This window comes from Crinia signifera, chromosome 4 (genome assembly GCF_055691185.1).
Source record: "Crinia signifera chromosome 4, ASM5569118v1, whole genome shotgun sequence".
NCBI classification, from domain to species: Eukaryota; Metazoa; Chordata; class Amphibia; order Anura; family Myobatrachidae; genus Crinia; species Crinia signifera.
In genome coordinates, this window is record NC_139220.1 from 281761355 (window position 1) to 281781592 (window position 20238).

General features: G+C 44.1%; 1 protein-coding gene across 1 annotated transcript; it reads right to left on the reverse strand.

Annotated features, from left to right (window-relative positions):
- Positions 1 to 977: 977 nt before the first annotated feature.
- LOC146073070 (uncharacterized) lies at positions 978 to 12441 on the reverse strand. Its single transcript, XM_083180249.1, has 3 exons — positions 12276 to 12441; positions 1877 to 2158; positions 978 to 1090 (listed from the first exon to the last, which is right to left on the reverse strand). The coding sequence occupies exons 1-3, from the start codon at positions 12439 to 12441 to the stop codon at positions 984 to 986; spliced, it is 555 nt and encodes a 184-aa protein (XP_083036375.1). The 3' UTR covers positions 978 to 983.
- Between the last annotated feature and the right edge of the window lie 7797 nt (positions 12442 to 20238).

Below are 20238 nucleotides of genomic sequence, written 5' to 3' on the forward strand. Positions count from 1 at the left end.
ATATCCATATAACAGTTACAACAATAAACAAGACATAGCATGCAATATATATATATATATATATATATATAGACCTCTGATGAAAACCGTTTATTTCGTTTGAAACAGCTGTCAGATGTACAGCTGTCGTTGTGTGCAATCATGTTTGTACAATAAATCAACTTTTCTTCACCATCCACCCGTGTGCCGGTTCCTATACTTCTACAACCAAGGGGGGTAAGTGCTTTTCATGTTCTAAAACTTTATGTTCCTGGCACCGGGATTTTTTTCTATTTAGAGTGCCATCCTGCAAACCAAAAGTCTATATATATATATATATATATATATTAATATATATATATATATATATGAAAAAATACAAATGTGAGCAGCGCTTGTTAGTATGAGTCCAAAGAATGTCCAGAGCCCAACTTTTACAAGAAGGGATGTATTTAGCACCAAGTCCAATTTATTAAACTGCAGCAACCTCTCTTTAGAAGGGCATCCAGTTTCAAACTTGCTGGATATGGAGGTAGCTGTGAAGACTTTACCGCGTAAGCACGGTCTAACCGCGTCAGAACGTACGGGAAGCAGGCCGTACGCACCGATGCGGAGTATTTACGCACAAATCAACACTATTCTCATAAGAGCCAAATCTGTGCCATTACCCGCTTATGCAATTAGCCAACCTCATTCAAAAGGGATTGTTTTTAATGGTCATCTATTATTTCTCTAATTGATCATTAAACACTTTACTCCCACTTTACATTAACCCTTTCATCATGCTAAGTGCACCACGTTTTTTCATGCCCCTTTACGCCCATGTGTTATCTATGAATATGTATATACATTTTGCACCTTATATAACTAAACACCATTATTTAAAGATATATATTTATAGTTATATTTATACTGTAAAATAAAATAATAACACACATACCACTTCGAACTGTCAACACAAATATTTATTAAAAATTTACAACAGAGTAAAAAACCAAAAAAATTCAAACAAGCAGGTCACACACAGCCTCCACCTCTGCGACCATCACAATAAGGAGCTGCCGCAGCCTGAGTAGGGCCCCTCTTAATCTGGCGGCTTGCCTCTGTGGATCTGTGGGCATGTTAAAGGGGGAACAACATTAATTATGCTATTCAGGTTGACCTTGTACAGTCAATCTTAAGTACCTACAGCATGAGAATTCATACATAAAAACAATTACATAGCCAATACTGTTTGTATTGGTAAAAATAAAAATAGGCACACACACACACACACACACACACACACACACACACACACACACACACACACACACACACACACACACACACACACACACACACACACACACACACACACACACACACACACACACACACACACACACACTGGCTTACACTAATGAATATGTGACTGAAAAATCTCCTGCCTTAACACTCACCAATCTACTCCAAAGCTACATCCAATACAACATGCCACATTTTGCCATACATATATACCTGCATGTCACTGCTTAATAGCTAAACTGCATGATAGATAGAAACATGGATGGATGGATGGATACATGGATGGATGGATACCACATTTAAAGGCTAGCCTAGTCCCTCTACCCCTTACTTCCGGATTCATAGTCACATTGCCAGATAGGTGAAGCTGCTTCACTAAGCCGCTTCCTTACACCAAACAAATAGAAAGGCCCTCCATAAACCAAAACGCATCACCTACCTGAGGCTCTAGATTCCACCTTTGCAGCTTGGGCCTCTAACCCCTAAGTGTGTCTGTTGTAACCCACTTTAGTTTATTAAATAATAATAGAGTAAAACACACTAGATTCACCAGTGGTACCTAACAAATAGTACTACCACCAATTATTAATGATGCCTTATGTTTACCTACCAATTACTGCTTCCTCCACCACCTCGCATGGCTCCTCCTCTTCCACCAACTCCTCGGCCACCTCCTCCTCTGGCACTTCTGTGGCCTCCTCCTCGCCCACTTCTGGGGCCTCCGCCTCTGCCATTTCTATGGCCTCCTCCTCGGCCACTTCTGCGGCCTCCTCCTCGGCCACTTCTGCGGCCTCCTCCTCTCCCACTTCTGTGGCCTCCTCCTCGGCCACTTCTTCAGGGGGGGCCTCCTCCTCCTGGGCCTCTTCACGGGCCCGTCTTGCACGGTCATGTGCTGTAAGGGAAATCAAAATGCAGAGTGTTAAATAAGTCACATGAATTGTTCATTCATCCTGCATTCCAAAAAATGAAATATTACACACACATTACAGCATGTCTAACATGAGGTACCACACAGATAGAGTATGTCATGGTTAACTCATGATGAACCAGGTTACCTTATTGGGACAAAAAAGGTCATGTAAGCATTAATGTACAATTGGCCATTTAATGTGTAAACACTTACAGCGTGCAATGCTGGCCCTTATTTGCTGGAGCTTTTCGGGCTCCCGGCGCCTCAGATCAGACCATCGCCGCTCCAGCTGGGCGATGGTCCTGCGCACCTGTGTGCGCGCGAATATGCGCCTGCGGGCAGCCGCATACGCAAGGCGCTTCTGTCTATTTGTTATGAAGGGCCCCGCACGCCCCAGCTTGGTCTCCATAACGGAGACCAGTGCCCTCAGCTCCGCGGCAGAGAAGGGTGCTGCTCTCCCATAGGCTGCCATCTTAGCAATGGCACAATCCATACAATCATGTCCTGTCATTGGTTGATCAGAGTAATATTTGGTATTAACTTTATTGTTCATTTTGTCAGTAACAGCGTGGATGCGCCAGGACAGACGGCTATCCCATTGCATCGCTGTACCTGTGCATAGTTTAGCAGACCATGCCATTACTTACTATCTCCTAAACAGACACTGTACAATAAGATGGTAACCCATTATATATAATCTATTACATTCACCAAACATGGGTATAAGCAACAGGTGAAATAGTCTGCATCACTAGCCACTTACACCTAACTCCACAAGGTACTAAACAGCTTTTTTAGAGTGAAAGCTATGCAGATGAAACATAGCAAATAGTGGCAGACCTTTTCCCAAAATTAGGCCATGCTGCCATGTGTACACTTACCTTCTACTGGGCCATACTAGAGAGGTGGAATGAAAAGTAGCTAGCATCAAGGCTGAATTGGGAGACCTTTCACATGTGATTTGGATGCTAGCACTGATTACTTGTGCCTAAGTGGTGGACTGGATTTACATATGGAATGGGTATTGTCAGTTGTACTACATACCAAACAAGTGCACAGTACAGATGTACATTCACATATACATTTCATGTTTGACCTCAGTTTTATTTGGTCATTGGTGTTCACATCTGCATTTACCTACTAAATCAGACTTACTCAGTTTGCCAGGTTTTTTAGAAATATTTTTGCGCAGCAAGGGGCGTGGCCTATGCGCCGCAGGGTTGACGCTGCCGTACGGAACGCGGCCGTACAGAACGCAGGGTGTCGCTGATGTACGCCAATTACAAAAATACTATATAAAGGTGTGTTTGCCAAATGCAATGTTGTTGCACACATGCCTGCATCTCTATCTGAGGAAGAGCAGGAGTTGCAGGACCTATTTGCTCAGATGGACTCCAGCACCACCTATGTCCCCATCAACCCAGAACAGCCATTGGTGGAAGAGCAGACAGATGGCCCATCGACATCAGGCCAATCGGCAGCTGGCCCATCTTCAGCATCAGCAGAATCATTGGGAACACAGCAGGTGGCTTTCCAACAGAGTAGCCTGGCCAGCACTTCAAGTACAGTGACCGGTGGCCGTGGCCGTGCCAGTGGCAGTGGCGGTGCCAGTGGTCGTGGCCGAAATCGGGCAACAGAGGAACCAACCACCAAAAACATGGCATTCGAAGCGCAGGAGCTTGCCATCCTGGTGCCCCGGGCACGGGATTGGATCGAGTGTCCACAGGACAAGTTGACACACACAAGGAGATGGAAGATCTGGGAGGACATAACGGCGGAGATTAATACGGTGGCTCCACAAGTTCGTGAGGCGGAGCACGTTAAGAAGAGGCAAGTTCATGTGTGTTACATTTGAGCAGTACAAGTCCAGTAATGTTTACATTAGATATTAGATGGAGTTGGTCAATGGGCGCTGACGTTGCTTGGAGCCACAGACATGTTTGCCATGTCATTGAATTGCTAGTTATTGTAGGGTGAGTGTGAGTGTATCTTCTAAGGCTTGGTTTTCAAAATTAATATAATATAAGTTTGGTGTCATGAGGCACATGTTGTATTATGTTTCAGATGGATTCAGTACTGAATCCCGGCGGTCGGGATCCCGGCGTTCAGAATCCCGACGCCGGAATCCCGACAGCCGAAATGCCGACAAGGGGGGGACGTGGATCGCCCCCCCTTGCGGGCTCGCTGCGCTCGCCACGCAGCGGGCCCGGTGCCTCGCTACGCTTGGCACACTAATTTATTCTCCCTCCAGGGGTGTCGTGGACACCCACGGAGGGAGAATGTGTCGGTATTTCGGCGGTCGGGATTCCGGCGTCGGGATTCTGAACGCCGGGATCCCGACCGCCGGGATATTAACTGCATCCCGTTTCAGATTGCAATGGGTGCTACAGCAAACATGAGGAGTGACATGTATTGATATGTACACTTTGATTGCAGGTGGCACGACTTCAAAACGAACCTCAAAAAGAAATTGACCCAGCGGTGGGAACACAGCCACACCTCTGGGGCTGGCCCCATGCCTGGAAAGCTGAAGCTCACCCCCCTGGAAGAGATGGCCGAGTGCTGCATTGCAGTAGAGGAGGTCCGGGGGGTGAGCACCATGGACAGCGAGTCCCCAGCGGAAGTCATGGCTTCTTTGCTTGAAGGTAATTATTTGCCATGCCATAAGTAGCTGCTTATAATTTTTCATGGAATGTGTGGTAATTGGAATGTTCTCTTTCACCAGCATCCCCACCGCTTGGTCAAGAATATCTTGAGGAGGTTGAGGAGTCTGTGCCACCTGGCCCCAGTAGCAGGCCCGTGCAGCAGCAGCAGCCAATGTCCGCGGCTGAATTGGCCACATGGGGGCATGTGCTTGGCAATATTCAGCAGCAGGGAGAGTCGGCATCAGAGCGGGTGCGTAGGACCGAGGAGGTGTTGCAGGGTTTGATCAGCAGCCAGCAGGCTATCGCTGGGAGCCTGCAGGCTATTGCTGAGGCCCAGCAGGCCATGGCTGGCACCCAGCAGTCAATTGCTGCTAGCCTGCAGGTGCTGTGTGATCAAGCCCTGCGGCAAAATGAACTCCTCCTCCACCATAATGATCTTATGGTGGAGCTAGTTGCCAGCAATAGGGTCCTAATGTCACCCGTTTCTGGTGCATTCCCACCATCAGCACTCCCTGCTGCCAGAGGGGGAAGACAATCCACCCCCTCCCCAGCATGTGCTCCACCTGGGCCACCATCTGACCGTGGCCGTGGCCGTGGCAGAAGAGCTGCTGCACGTGGCAAGGAGCCTGCCAGGGCCAAACGTGCCCGCAAATGAACTTGTGTCCGCATTAATCTCCACCGTTATGTCTTCCCAAATCTTTCATTGAGCTGTGTGTGTCAGCTTCCTGTGTCCAATTCCGTGCCGAGGGTAGCCACATTTGCCCTCGTTTCGAATGTCATGTTTGGTTCCCCTGTTGCCCTGTTTCGGCTACCATTACTGTGTGCTGTACTTGAACTGTTGGTGCTTTACTTTTTTTTGTGAAGCCACCTGATGTGTTCCTAATGATTCTGCTGTGGCTATGTATGTCTACAATACATGTATTTATTATATATTATTTACTTTTATTCCTGCAATGGTACCTTTTAATTTGTGACGGTTTCTATTTTATTTTATAAGTTGATGTAATAAATGTTTATTTTTTCCCCCCAAATGTGTGGTTTAATTAATACATGTAGAAGTGACATGTGTATTTGTATTATTAATATTAAGTTGTGTTCATTAGTTGCAGTGTAAAAGTGTGTGAAAAGTGCAGCATATATGTGTCCATTGAAGCTGCAATGGTTCCAATTGAAGCAGTGACAAGCGTGTAATTAACAAGTAATGAGTAAAGGAGGTGATTGTATTGTGTTCAGCTGACATTGGTTGAGGTGCGGCCGTCCTGATTAGGCGTTCCGATTGCCTAGCGCATGACCGAGTGGTGTCCGCAAAGCAATACTTGCTTATGGACACCGCATATTTCTTGCCTTTTTGTTCGCGTGCATTCGGCGTGCTATCCGAATGCACGCCTACCAAAATAAGTGCACTCCCCTGTGTCCGCCCATGTTTCCGCCCAGTTTAGCCCACTTTGAAACTACGCCCCTGTGTAGTTCCGAATGACGCCCATAATACGCCCATATTTCCCGAGTGATTGCGGTGCACATTTCTGTACGGTATTAGTGAGTACAAGTACGGAGACCATGCGTGGCACATGCGCATAGCGTTCCCTACGCATGCGCAGACGGCTAAAAAACGCCATCCGAAAGTATTCGGAAATGTACGCACCGATCAGAATAAGGGCCATAGATTGGAAAGAGAAGCAGATAGTGGGCCAGATGTACTAAGCTTGAAGAGGAATAAAATGGAGAGTGATAAACCAGCTAGCTAATCACATCAACTGTCACATCACATGCTATGTTTTATGCAAAGCAAAAGTGACTGATGGGTCAGTGGTTTATCATTCTCATTTTTAGCACTTTTTAAGCTTAATGCATCTTGCCCCAACTGGGGTGGAGAGATTGTGGGTTTAGAACTGTCACAGCTCAAAGTGAGAGTAAAAACTTTCTTAGATCAAAGGGAAAGAACATTTTGCTATGGGTTAAGGTTAGGCTGAAGGTGGTTTAGGCATTATATTGAGGCTTAGGCTGCAGGGGTGTGATTGTTGCTATGACAACTGTGTCAATCCTGCTATCTTCAGATTCATTTGAAGACCACTATTGCGACGTCTCATTTTCAACAGACCATGAGACCAAATAGCACTAATAGGCAAATTGCAAGCTGGAAATGCAGATTGGTCACATATCAGGAAAACATCCAAGCCTCAGCAGCACAATATTATGTGACCGAGAACATACCCTCCAACATGACCTATTCCATTAGGTACAACATTCTCTGTTCCTGGACTTCCCTGAGAGTGGCAGTTACAGATGTGAGCCTGCAGCACAGTCCAATCTTCAAAAAGGTGAGCCACACCTACTGCAACCCCAAACATCACTGTCCTGGACTCACTGACAGTTCATGTGACCACCCCTCTTTGAATATTGGACTGTGCTGGAGCCCCACATCTGTAACTGCCACTGGCAGAGAAGTTCAGGAACAGAGCATTTTATACCTAATGGAATGGGTCATGTTGGAGGGTATGCGAGAACAACCCGTCCACTAGTCTTTCGATTACCATGCCTCATTTTCAATTGAGCACATGACCAAATAGCCCCAATGGGCAAATTGCAAGCTGGAAATGCAGAGTAAATACAATTTGGTTGCTGCTAGAACCCATTTTGTCTTTTTAAATTTCCCATCATGCACTGGGCCCATATATACCTGGAGGAGGATATAATAGTATGATGAGTGAAGGGACAACAGTGGCCAAAGTACGGGGAGCAAAGCAAGCCCACAAGGATACAATCCAATAAAATATAATAACCTGCAGCTACAGCTGTGGGGGAATCTACACCTTCTGCCCTTACATAATGTTACATCCTCGTCAAAGATTAGAAGTGGATCTAGACACAACCATAAGGATATATACACCGGCTCCTTATCTAAGGTATTTTTCAATTCAAACTTGGTCCTGGTTAAGTTTCTTTTTATAATTTTATAAACTATATTAGGGGCCTGCCTCCTCTTTATATTTTTATGGAAACTTGTATAGTATCTGTGGACTGGATTGACTGATTGACATCATGTGTTGATCATGTGACTCATTAGGAGGGTATATAAATCCAATATGATTTAGTGATATTTTACCTTTGAGATAAAGTAGCTGCCTATAGAAGTGAAACATGTTAGGAATACACTTCACTGCCAATCATCTGATCCCGATATTGGAATTTCTGTCCGAACCAGCCCTGGATATCCTATTTGAACATTTTGGGTCCAGCAAGCCCTTCAGCCATAAGCAGTGCCTACGTATACATAAGTAAGCATAAGCATCTTCTCCTCTCATGGCCCACTGGATACTAATAACTTCCCAGTAAGGACGTCACCACAATTACAGTACAGAGGTTACCAGACTTAGGTAGTCATTCTTATGGGATGCGGTCATTTGGTCTACAGCATGAGGGTGGACACAATTAGGTCGACATGGGGAAAGGTTGACATGGGTCTAGGTCGACATGGGAAAAGGTCGACATGGTTCTAGGTCGAAAAGTCATTAGTTCGACAGGTCACTAATTCGACAGGTCATTAGTTCGACAGTGTCTAGGTCGACAGAGAAAATGTCGACATGGGGTTTTTCACTGTTTTTAGAGCCAACATGTGCCGACATGTGCCGGTATTTCATGCCCTACCATCCACTAGGGCATGGAGGGAGATTAAAATAGTGTGCCCGACGCATTGCGAGTGCAGCGAGCGATGCGAGGGGATGCGGTGCACTTTAAACTGTGTCCATGTCGACTGTGTTAACATTCAGGTCAAAAAAACAGTGAAAAACCCCATGTCGACCTTTTGACTGTCGATCTAGACATTGTCGAACTAATGACCTGTCGAACTAACGACCTGTCGAACTAATGACCTTTCGACCCAGAACCATGTCGACCTTTTCCCATGTCGATCTAGACCAATGTCGACCTTTTCCCACGTCGACCTAATGGTGTCGACCTAATGACTGTCGACCATGATGCTGTAGACCAAATGATCCCAACCCATTCTTATCTGCTCGGTCCCCAGCGTACTCGCACAGAGGACCGATGTTTTGCCTCTACGCTTTTGTAAAGTTGCTTATGTGCATGTGCCTTTGGCAATTTGCATAGTCGCCAAGGCGTCCGCATAGGGTAGGGTAGATCGAGGCGGGCAGGGGAAGTTTGCATGGGGGCGTCCAGTGTTTCTTAGTGTACCCACCAAAATGCTGGGTGTGCCCAGGAAAATGCTGGGCATCCCCATGCGAATGCAGGTGGGCAGCGGCTGACGACACAGGATGTCAGCGGCCCGCTCCATTGTCGGACCGGATGCCGCAAGTCTAAGTCATCTCAGACTTAGATATGTCCTATGACATCAGCCACTGCATAGGGACACCCAGCATTTTCCTTGGTGCACACATAGCATTTTCCTTGGTGCACATGGACATCTCCATGCAAATGCCCACTGCTTATCTCCATACCTCCCCCCCAGTGCGAGCGACACGCGACTATGAAAGTCGCCAAAGGAGCCTGCATAGCAGCCCTGCACATGTGCATATGCAAATATGCACATGCGCAGTGCTAAAACATCAGTCCTCGATGTGAACACATTGGGGACTTAGTGAACTAGAATCAGGCCCAATGTCAGACCTGACACTGCCTTTCTCTATCCCTCATTCCCTACTTGAAACTGTCTCTCCCTCACTCTCTACTTGACACTGACTCATCATCTCTCTCTCCCTGACACCATCTCTCTCTGCCTCTCCTTGACACAATATACATCCCTCTCTCTAGCACTGTTTCTCTCCATCTCTCATTCTTGATGCTGTCTTTCTCTCCCAGCCCACCTCTCTACTCGTCACTTTCTTTCACTCTTCCCTTGATACTGTCTCTCTCCATGACACTATCTCTCTCTTTCTCCCTGACACACTCTCTATGACACTGTCTCCCTCCCTGTATCCTTGACACTGCCTCTCTCTACTTGTATCTTTTTCTCTCCCTCTCCGACATGTCTCTCTCCCTGACACATGTATCTCTCTCTGTCCCTCCCTTTCTCTCTCTCTACACAGATCATTGTAAAAATATATATAAAAATAAATGTAATTGTAAACAAATAAGGTATCAGCTTATCATTAACCCCTTCCCGACATATGACGTACATGTACGTCATATGTCGGTTGCGGGGGAATCAAGCCAGCTCACGGAGTGAGCTGGCTTGAAAGAGAGCAGGTAATGGCTGTATATTACAGCCAGGTACCTGCTCTCACGGCCACGAGCGGCGAGTTCGCCGATCGTGGCCGTTTAACCCTTTAAGCACCGCGGGCAAAGCGCCCGCAGTGCTTTAATAGCTGATCGGAGGGGGGGCGCCCCCCTCCGGCGCCGATCGGGGCCCCCCGCGGCGAGATCGGAGGGTGCCGATCGGTTGCCATGGCAGCCAGGGGTCTAATGTAGACCCCTGTGCTGGCCATGTCAGCATTCCTATTACATCCTGCCTGAGGCAGGATGTAATAGGAAGTGCTGAAAATCACTATGTTCAGCCATAGAGCTCTATGGCTGAACCTAGTACAGGCGATCCCGCCCCCTAGTGGTCAAGTACACTAGGGGGCCTTGTAGTAAAAGTAAAAAAAAAAAAAAAAAAGTTTAAAAATAAAAATAAAATAAAAAAATATTAAAAGTTCAAATCACCCCCCTTTCCCCATTTCACAAATAAAAATAAATAAAAAATAAAAAAATAAACATATTTGGTATCGCCGCGTTCCTAAAAGTCCGATCTATTAAAATATAACATTAGTTATCCCGCACGGTTAAAGGTGTAAACGGGAAAAAATTCCCAACGCCAAAACTACGTTTTTTGGTCGCATCGCCTACCCAAAAAAATTTAAATAAAAGAGATCAGAAAGTCGCACATATCCCATAATGGTATTAATTAAAAAGTACACTTCAGCCCGCAAAAAATGAGCCCTCACCCAGGTCCGTAGGTGGAAAAATAAAAAAGTTATAAGCCGCAGAACATGGCGACGCGACGCAAATTAGAAAAACCGTAAAATTTTCTATTTTTTTTTTAGTAATAAAACGTAACGAAAACTATATAAGTTTGGTATCACCGGAATCGTAACGACCCATAGAATAAAGATAACCCATCATTTTAAACGAACTATGAACTCCAAAAAAAACGTAACCAGCGCAAAATTGTGGAATTGCGTTTTTTTTCCTTTTTACCCCACATTGAATTATTTCCTGATTCCCCAGAATATTATACGGTATAGTAAATGGTACCATTAAAAAGTACAACTTGTCCCGCAAAAAAAAAGCCCTCATGTGTCTATATAGCCGGAAAATTAAAAAAGTTACGCTTATTTGAACGCGAGGAAAAAAAAAAAAAAGTTAAGAAAAAACGCCCCGTCGGGAAGGGGTTAATGAAACATGGACTCAAAGACATTTTGTTTAAATATTTTATCAATATAAAACACATAAAATCCACACAATGTAATAAAAAACTAGTCAAATAAATTTCTGTACTGAAAATAAATTAAAAAACGAAAAACATTTATGCGCATAAATTTATTGCTTTGGGGATTGCAAAGTTCTAATTACGCCCCTGCTCAATTACTGTACATATGGAATGCCCTTCCACGCACATTAAGACTCTCCAACAGTCTCCAAAATTTTCAAGCGTTCCCTGAAAACTCACCTCTTCAGGCAAGCCTATCATATTTAAGTTCTACATGCATAACCCTCCGAGGCACTTATGTATTATATAGCTTCCCTTCTGGACTTGTAACTTGGTGGGACTGCTATGCTATTACTGGTGCCTGTCCTTATGTTTCCCTCCTATAGCCCTATAGATTGTAAGCTTGCAGCAGGGCCCTCTAACCTCCAAGTCTGTCTGTTACCCAGTTTGTCTTATGACTGTTTATTATTGTAAAGCGCAACGGAATCTGCTGCGCTATATAAGAAGCTGTAAATAAATAAATAAATATAGGATGTTACCCATAGCAACCAATCTTGATTGTACTTCTTATTTATTTAGTACCTTCTAGAAGAAAATAGAATCAGATTGGTCGCTTTGGGCAACATCCCATGTTTAATAGAACTCACATCTTAGTAAATTTACCCCTATGTATTCATATTGTTTCTAAGCAGCCTTGTCAGTGCCTCCTTCACATCCTTATTCCTGAAACTATACACCACAGGATTAAGCAGAGGAATGATGTACACAATAATGACAGTTAGCACCTTGCCATGCTTTGGGTTAATAGCTGATTTGGGTTGGAAGTACAAGCTAAATAATAAAATATAGAAACTACTAACAACCGTTAAGTGAGAGGCACATGTTGAGAATGCTTTGTATTTCCCCCTGTGGGATCTGATCTTACATATGGTGGCTGCTATATAGATAAATGAAATTAAAGTTAGTAAGAAAGACGTCATTACAGACAAAAGACCATGCGTAAGGATGACATTATGTATATTAACATTACTAGCAATTGCAACAGTTTCCAGTGCTTTGATATCACAGTAGAAATGATTAAGTTTAACAGATGAAGGATAAGTTGCCATGGAGGTGACTGTGGTAGTGGAGACTGCGCCCAACATTCCACCCAGCCAGGTTCCTGTAGCAACAGTCTTACACACTCTCCAGTTCATGATCATAGTATAATGTAACGGCTTACAAATGGCCACGTACCGGTCATAAGACATCACGGTTAGCAGGTAGTATTCAGTATTCCAAAAAGCAACAACAAAGAAAAGTTGTACAATACACTCCACAAAGGAGATTCTTCCGTCATTGGTGGCAAAGATGTAGATCAGCTTCGGAGAGGTCGCCGATGTGTACACAATGTCAAGGGATGAGAGGTTGCACAAGAAGAAGTACATTGGTGTGTTTAGTGAGGGACTGGAGCATATCAACAGGATAAGAACCAAGTTTCCAAAAAGTGTCAATAGGTAGATAAAGAGAAACAAGAAGAAAAGTGGAAACCATAGGTCTGGGGAATCAGAAAACCCGGCCAGAAAAAATTCTGTGGTGCTGTTTTGCTGATGTGACATCATGAATTTTAAAAACATTTGATAAGACCATAGTAAAATTAATCAAATCCAGAAACGTAATGCCAATTTCAAGAAATAGGATTGAATATATACTGCAATAATGATAGAATTGTAAATTTAGCTCAAACTATAAAAACTATATATTACATTGCATAGCCTAGTGGTTCCCAAACGTTTTCATTTCAAGGCGCCCTTAGGGTCTTCATGATTTTTCAAGGCACCCATAAGCCACAAGGGTCCATTTCTTAAAGTAGTTGGATCAAAATGTATATTCTGAGTGCAGGCTCTTCTAAACCAATGACACCCTCCTAACTGTGGGCCTTATTTTGGTTCATTCTTTCTGACAAAATCCTTCTTAGATGGACAAAACCATGTGCACTGCAGGGGGGCAGATGTAACATGTGCAGAGAGAATTAGATTTGGGTGAGTAATTTTGTTTCTGTGCAGGGAAAATACTGACTGCTTTATTTTTACACTGCAATATAGATCTCACTTTGAAGTAAAACCCCACCCAAATCTAATTCTCTCTGCACAAGTAACACCTGCCCCACCTGCAGTGCACATGGTTTTGCCCATCTAAGAAGGATTTTGTCAGAAAGAATGAACCAAAATAAGGCCCTGTGTGTCAGGGAAAGAGAGAAATAGAGAGGAGTGAGAGAGGGTGGGTCAGGGAGAGAGAGGGAGAGACAGCACCAGGTAGAGAGGGGACAAAGAGAAAGAGGGAGAGGAAGGAAATAAATAAAGAGGGGATGGGGGGAGAGATTGAAAAACAAAAAACAAAGAGACCGTGTGTGTGTGTGTGTGTGGGGGGGGGGATGGGAGAGAGTGTGGGGTAGAAAGAGTGGAGGGGGTGAGAGGGGAGAGCAGGAATTTGAAAGGGTTTTCACAGGCATTACTGTCTGTTGTAATCAAACCCCAACCCCCCAGGCCAGTACAGACCCCACAATCCCCGAATACAGATAGCAATGTGTATCTCCGGCACTGGTGCCGGCAGTGCTGGGTCCCTCCTCCCACCACCGACTCCTCTGACAGTGCTCAGATGGACCTATCTGCCCACTCCAGTGTCGACTGCTAAGCTGACCTATCAGAAAGCCTATTTCAGTGCTGAGCTGACCATCTGTCCACTAACTTCAGTGCTGAGCTGACCTACCTATCCACTCCCGCCCTCTCAGGCACTTTAATTGTTAGTATTATACATAGATAGATGATAGATACAGTACAAGCAGTTACAATGTCATTTTTTTTCCATAGTACAGGAACTTTCAAGTTATATCTACTGTTTAAGTGTTTCCCTCTTCAGTCTGTACCTGACTGCATTCGCATAAATATAAGCACTGCACATTCCGTAGTGTAAGTTGTCATTTGCAACAATTTTAAAATAATTTTTTGTACAACTTGCATGTGCTGTACCTCACTGTGTTTACATTAATATAATCACCAGGCAATCTGGATCACAATCAGCTGACAGTAGGTCAGGACCAGCAACCAAGTACTATTGCAGTCATGATAGTAATGCAATATCCAGTATAGGTGGTCCAGGGGGCAGACATTTTAGTAAAGTGTACTTTGTGTATATGTATTCTCTGATTACTCAGGTAAACAGTTTAGTAAAATGGAAAAAGTATTTAATTGTAAATATACACGCACAATAAACTATAACATTAACATTTACCACCCAGGACCAGATTCCCTTAGTAGTATAGGATTACAGGTGCCTGTAAAGTATTGCTGTAACATGCTGGCAGTATTCCTGTGTCTCCTGGCCTGGGATACCAGTTCAAACAGCACCGGTTACCATTAGTTCTCCCCACTGACAGCACATTAATGTATAGTCAACACCTGCACTCCAGAAATACAACTACTTCTCTCTAGAACTACACTATTGTACAGAAGCCATGATTCCGCGATCCTGTGCTATACCTATTCACTCTGCATGCTTTCTGCCCCCTAGGAGGGTGTGTTGTGGCATGGGCTGTTAGGGGTCGAGAGTGCAGGGGGAGAGTATGATAGGAGGGAGAGGACTACTTTGTTTGTCCACTTTCTCTACCTGCTGTCTCATGTCCTGACCATCCCTGCTATGCTCACTTCTTGCCTCAAGGCCTCCTTACCTGGACCTCATGTCACCTGTCTGTCTCCCTCTCCCTCTAGACTGTAAACTCCTTGGAGCAGGGCCCTCGTCCCTCCTGTTCTCAAAGCACTCTTCTTGCATTTCAATTACAGCTCTCTTACTCACCTACCATCTTTACCAGCATCTATTCTTATTTGCTTCTCTTCGTCTCAGCTGTATTTTGTACTAAGAATTGTGCTGCTAATTGTTACTTGTGCTCTGTTTTACTCCTTCTGTTGCTGTTACGTTTTGTTCTGTGTTCCCGGTACTGTTCTAATGCGTGCTATATGTACAGTGCTGCGTACCACTTGTGGCGCCTTATTAAAAAAAATTAATAATAATAATAATAGTCATTCTCTGCAGATATACCTCCCAGTCAAAACTCACATCTTTTGAACCTTTAATGAGATGTTGCAATTCCTGTACAGAATAGGATGTATAGAAGATTACCATCAACTCCATAGATTAACTGTTTTCTACTTAAGCCACTCATCCTAATTATATCTGATTGTATGGTCAGGGGACTGAGAACAATAGTCTTCTCTAACTATATAAATAACATTATGGCTTTGACTTATTCTTGTTAACAATATATCTAACAAGGTCAGCCATATGTAATAGCCCCCAAGTTCTTCGTAACTTAAACATTTTTGGGAAGGTAAAATCAAAAGGCGTGCACTTGCCCTCCTAGATCAAACAATCTGGCTCCATCATAATTCTTTGACCCAGTTGCTGGCTTTACTTATCTCCATAAGCAACTTTATATGCCAGTTTGCATTGCTGGCACCTTCCCTGGGGCACATCTGGTCAGACAGAGGAGTTGCACTGTAGGACTGTTGTCTGATAATCCCAGGTCCTCCTATTGCACTATCTTTGAGTTCATCTAGGTGGGCCTTTAATAACTCTGATGTCATTTTAAACTGCTCTAGATCCTTCTCCTCTGCAAAGGCTTTCAGATGGGGTTGTGCTAACCTTTGGAATCCCAATACGGTGCACCACTCTCACTGGAATGTCCCGTCCAAAAGTCTCAACCATTCCGACACTTGTTCTTCCTTGTCTGACCCCTCAGAGTCGTCCATCTCAGAATAAGGGAGATCTTGTTCCCAATTTTGGAAGTAGGGATCCATTTACTTCTAGAGCCTTGAACTTATTTCCTTTTACATGACAGAGTACATGCAGGACTTGCTTCTTAATGTTTTCTTAGGCTTCTCTTGCTGCCTCAATGCTGCTGACATTGCACCCACAGGCACCCATCATTTAGGTTGTGTCTCATAATGACTTTTCAGCTACTGTGTATATGAATTCTCTGATAACTCAGGTAAACAGTTTAGTAAGGCAGAAATCATTTACAAATGATGTAGTGATGTCTAATACAAATTCATGAAATTTACTTTACAAAATTATAATAATTTGATGTAAACAACACCCTTATCATTAACTTCCAAAAAATAGTTTTGTAGGGGCCAAAACAAACCAAGCACGTCAGCCACAAAAGTGGCAATCCCTGTCACTGAAGTACCTGGTTGGTTTAACTGCATGAACTTTTATTATAAAACATAAGTGTAGGGGGGGGGGGGGGGATGTAAACAATTTTATATTGCACTGCTTTTCTTTAAATTATGGCTGTTAGCTGCTTTAAGTCCATCATTGACAACACTCATCTGTCCATTGGTCATTTGTTCTGTGGGTACCCAAATAAATCAAGCACTTCAGCCACAAACATGACTGTCCATCACTATAGTTAAACTGTGCAGATCCATGATTGATTGATTTATTAATTACAATTAACACGTGTGAGGCCTAGATGTAGAGCTGTAGCCAGTTTTACAGCAACTTAAGAGAGAAAAAAACAATACAAAAATATAATACCATTCCCATCACCATTGTCAGAATGACCAGAAGGAGTAGAATAAAACATGTACTTTAAAGATATGAAAATGTAAATTGTGATCTGAAATTACAGTACCTTAAAGAAAGTAATGGGAGTCCATTACAATTAAATTGTGAATAAAGTAATGATTATGATACAGTTTATTAGTTACGATTATTTTATTGGATAACTGAGATTCTTAAAAAATATCTAAAGAACTAAACATAAAGGTGGTCATGTCCATTCTCAAAAGTTGGTCAAAAACAGTAGCTGTAACCAAGATATTTTAGAATCATTTGGTAGTCTTCGGTCACAACCCCAATAGGTCCAAGCCATGATTTCACAGCCCAACATTTTGAATTTACACCTCTGAAACACAAAACACCAGCCCCTTTGCTGTAAAAAGTCTTGCATTATGGCTGTGTTCATGCTCTTAAGGCCCCAATACACTACAGTAGTTTCGGTCAATTTCACCTGTTTCCGATGGATCGGGCTGAGAAATTGTCCCAAATTCAATGTGTATGACATGGCATCATGTCCAATTGCGCAGTACCATGCACAGATCTGCATGCAGGTTCGACCTCAGACTAGGACTCCCCTTCTGACGTCGGGGAACAGGGGTCACGTGCCTTACATCACATGTGAAAGGACCAGATCTTGCTGCCCAGGAAGGTCCTGGGCGGCTCTCGGAGGATCGGATGGTCATACACTGCTGTGTACATTGCAGTATTGTATGGCCAGCTTTACTGTGAGCTGGGTACAAGGATTTATTTATATGAACTGTGTTAGAATACTTTACAAACTCAATAAACTAAACTACTATTTATAAACATGATGAAAAATAACTGGCAGAAAAAAAAAATTACTGCAGGTATTTGGGTACTCAGACAGAATTATCACATAAATAACATACACCTACATATTTTATAAAACATTTCATAAAACTTATATGTCTCCAAAAAGATGTTTTTTATGCTGAATTGTCAGAAGATCATAAATGCCTTAATTGTAAGACTTTTATGGCAGATTTATTTCACTGTATGTGGCAATGCCATTATACTGCATTGATATATTCTGGATAGAATTTATGATTTGGTAACTCATTTCCTCTATCTCCAGAGTGGGCTATACTTGTATTTTACCAAAAGAAACTAGAATTTCAAAAGGTCCTAAGTAGAGATGTGCGGACTCGGATTCCGGAGATCCGAGCCCCCACGGACGTCATCAATGCGAGCCCGGTTCCGAGCAGCGCAAAACGTCATCGCCCGGCGCCGGATTTCGCAAGGCTTTAAATAGCGGCTCCTGCACCCGCCATCTTCACTCCAGTCTAGTAGTGGGTTGGGAGAGGGTGTGTTGGTGCTGCTGCTGGGGCTTAAACTTGAGCTTGACCTTGAACGCAATATTTTATTCGCTGGGGCTGTCTCCCTCAGTGCTGCTGTGTACTCTGTTCTCCTCTCTGCTTAGGGTGGGATCACCCTAGCAAGGAGGACAGTCTAACTGTTTACTTGTAGTACTACTGTCTCCTCTGTGCTGGGGCCTACCTCTGGTGCTGTGCTGTAATATTATATATTATATTAATAATGAATTATAATATATATATATATATATATATATATATATATATATATATATATATATAGTCCACTGGTGCTGCCTAAGTGTACCTACCTAGTACATACTAGGCTGCTATATATATATAATTTAATTAAAAAATAATACCTGTGCTGTAAAAAATAATTCCATGCTGCTGGTGCACTGATGTGTGCCACTGAGTGCCAAGCAGTACCTAATAATAAAATTAATTATTATAAATTCTGCTGGTGCATATAGTAGTCTGCTACTGCTGTAACTACCTTTTGTGGTGGCCACAGGCAGTGCTACTACCTACCTAGTAGTTTAGTTTCTCTACCTACTAGGCTGCTATATTATTAATATTTAATTAATGTAATTATATATAGTCTACTGGTGCTCCCTGCACAGAATAGAGGATGCCAGTATTATTTACTCAGTCCACTGTTGCCACTGGCAGTGCTACTGCCTAAGTGTACCTACTTAGTACCTACTAGGCTGCTATGTATAATTTAATTTAAAAATAGTACCTGTCCTGCAGTGCTGGATGGAACTGTAAAAATATAATTCCATGCTGCTGGTGCACTGACGTGTGCCACTGCCAACCAGTACCTTATAAAATTAATTATTATAAATTCTGCTGGTGCGGTGCGAGGGGGCGTGGCCACGGCAGAGCGGGAGTAGTGTCGTAAGGTGTGAGAGCTCCCTGGAATGAATCCTGTTGAAAGCTAATGTGCTCGACTGGCGAGACCAGTGCCCGTACCTGTGCCTCACGCTGTCGGCTGAGGGATTCGCTGCTCGCGGTGTTAGCGGTGGCGCTGCTGTCGGTCCACGCCGGAGGTTCCAGCTCAGTTCCTGGGTTGTGACGGGTTGCCGGGGGGTCCGTCTGACGAGGCGCACAGGAGTGACGTGCAGCTCCGGTGGCGTCAGAGGAGGAGACGAGCGGGGAGCACGGAGAGGCAGACGCCGACCAGGAGACGCTGACCAGGAGAGTGGCAGCGGGTGGTGCATGCTGTTGGGAGAACCGCGGTGACCCAGGAAGAGAGGGGTGTATTCCACCTGGAAGAGGGACTGCACGTGGGGAAGAAAAAAAAGTCTGTCTGACGATACCATCCTCATTCGCCTGCCTGGATATGGTGCAATGCCCTGAACCTACCCGATTGTGAGCGGCGGTACCATGAGGCAGTAACCCCTGGATTTGCCTCCAACCCACGGTCAGTCCAAAATATTCTATTTGTGTGGAAGACTGTATCCCCACAGACATTGTGTGCCCTGAGTGGAAGAGTGTACTCCACAGACTCTGTGTGCCCTGCCCGTGGCAGCGGGTGGGTATATCTGGAATAATAGCAGTATTGATGGAGAAACCCACTGGGAATAACACAAGATTTTAACCATCCCTTCCCCATCTAAGTGATAGAGCCTGAGATACATAGAGGGGGGTTACCGCACTATATTTGACTTTTCCCTCTCCCAAGTCTCCGTCTCTCTCCCTCACCGCAGCTATCTGCCCCGTCTCATCTGGGCATTATCCCGCTCTTTCTGTATCGCCCCAGGGTAATCAGCGTCGGCAAAACCCCTGACTATAAGAACGGCCCTGCAACGCTGGTGCACCTAAACTATTGGTGTTGTAACATAATGGGGAAGACAGGCACCAACAATGCGGCTGCACGGCTTGAAAAATATGCGAGGTCGCAAGTAACTACAAAGCCACAGACACCATCCGCTACCCCAACCTCGACCCCCGTTAAGGGAAACAAATCCCAAGATGAGGCAGATACCCCTGATGTCACAATGCAGCAGTTAATGGACGCTATAAAAGGCAGTGAGCAAAGGCTCACTGAAAAAATTA

Coding starts and splice junctions, on each gene's coding strand:
- LOC146073070 (XM_083180249.1), bottom strand. CDS start 12,441: ATGAACTGGAGAGTGTGTAAGACTGTTGCTACAGGAACCTGGCTGGGT. Junction 2,159..12,275: donor GGAAACTGTTGCAATTGCTA/GTAATGTTAATA, acceptor TTTCCCTTACAG/CACATGACCGTGCAAGACGG. Junction 1,091..1,876: donor GGTGGAGGAAGCAGTAATTG/GTAGGTAAACAT, acceptor ACATGCCCACAG/ATCCACAGAGGCAAGCCGCC.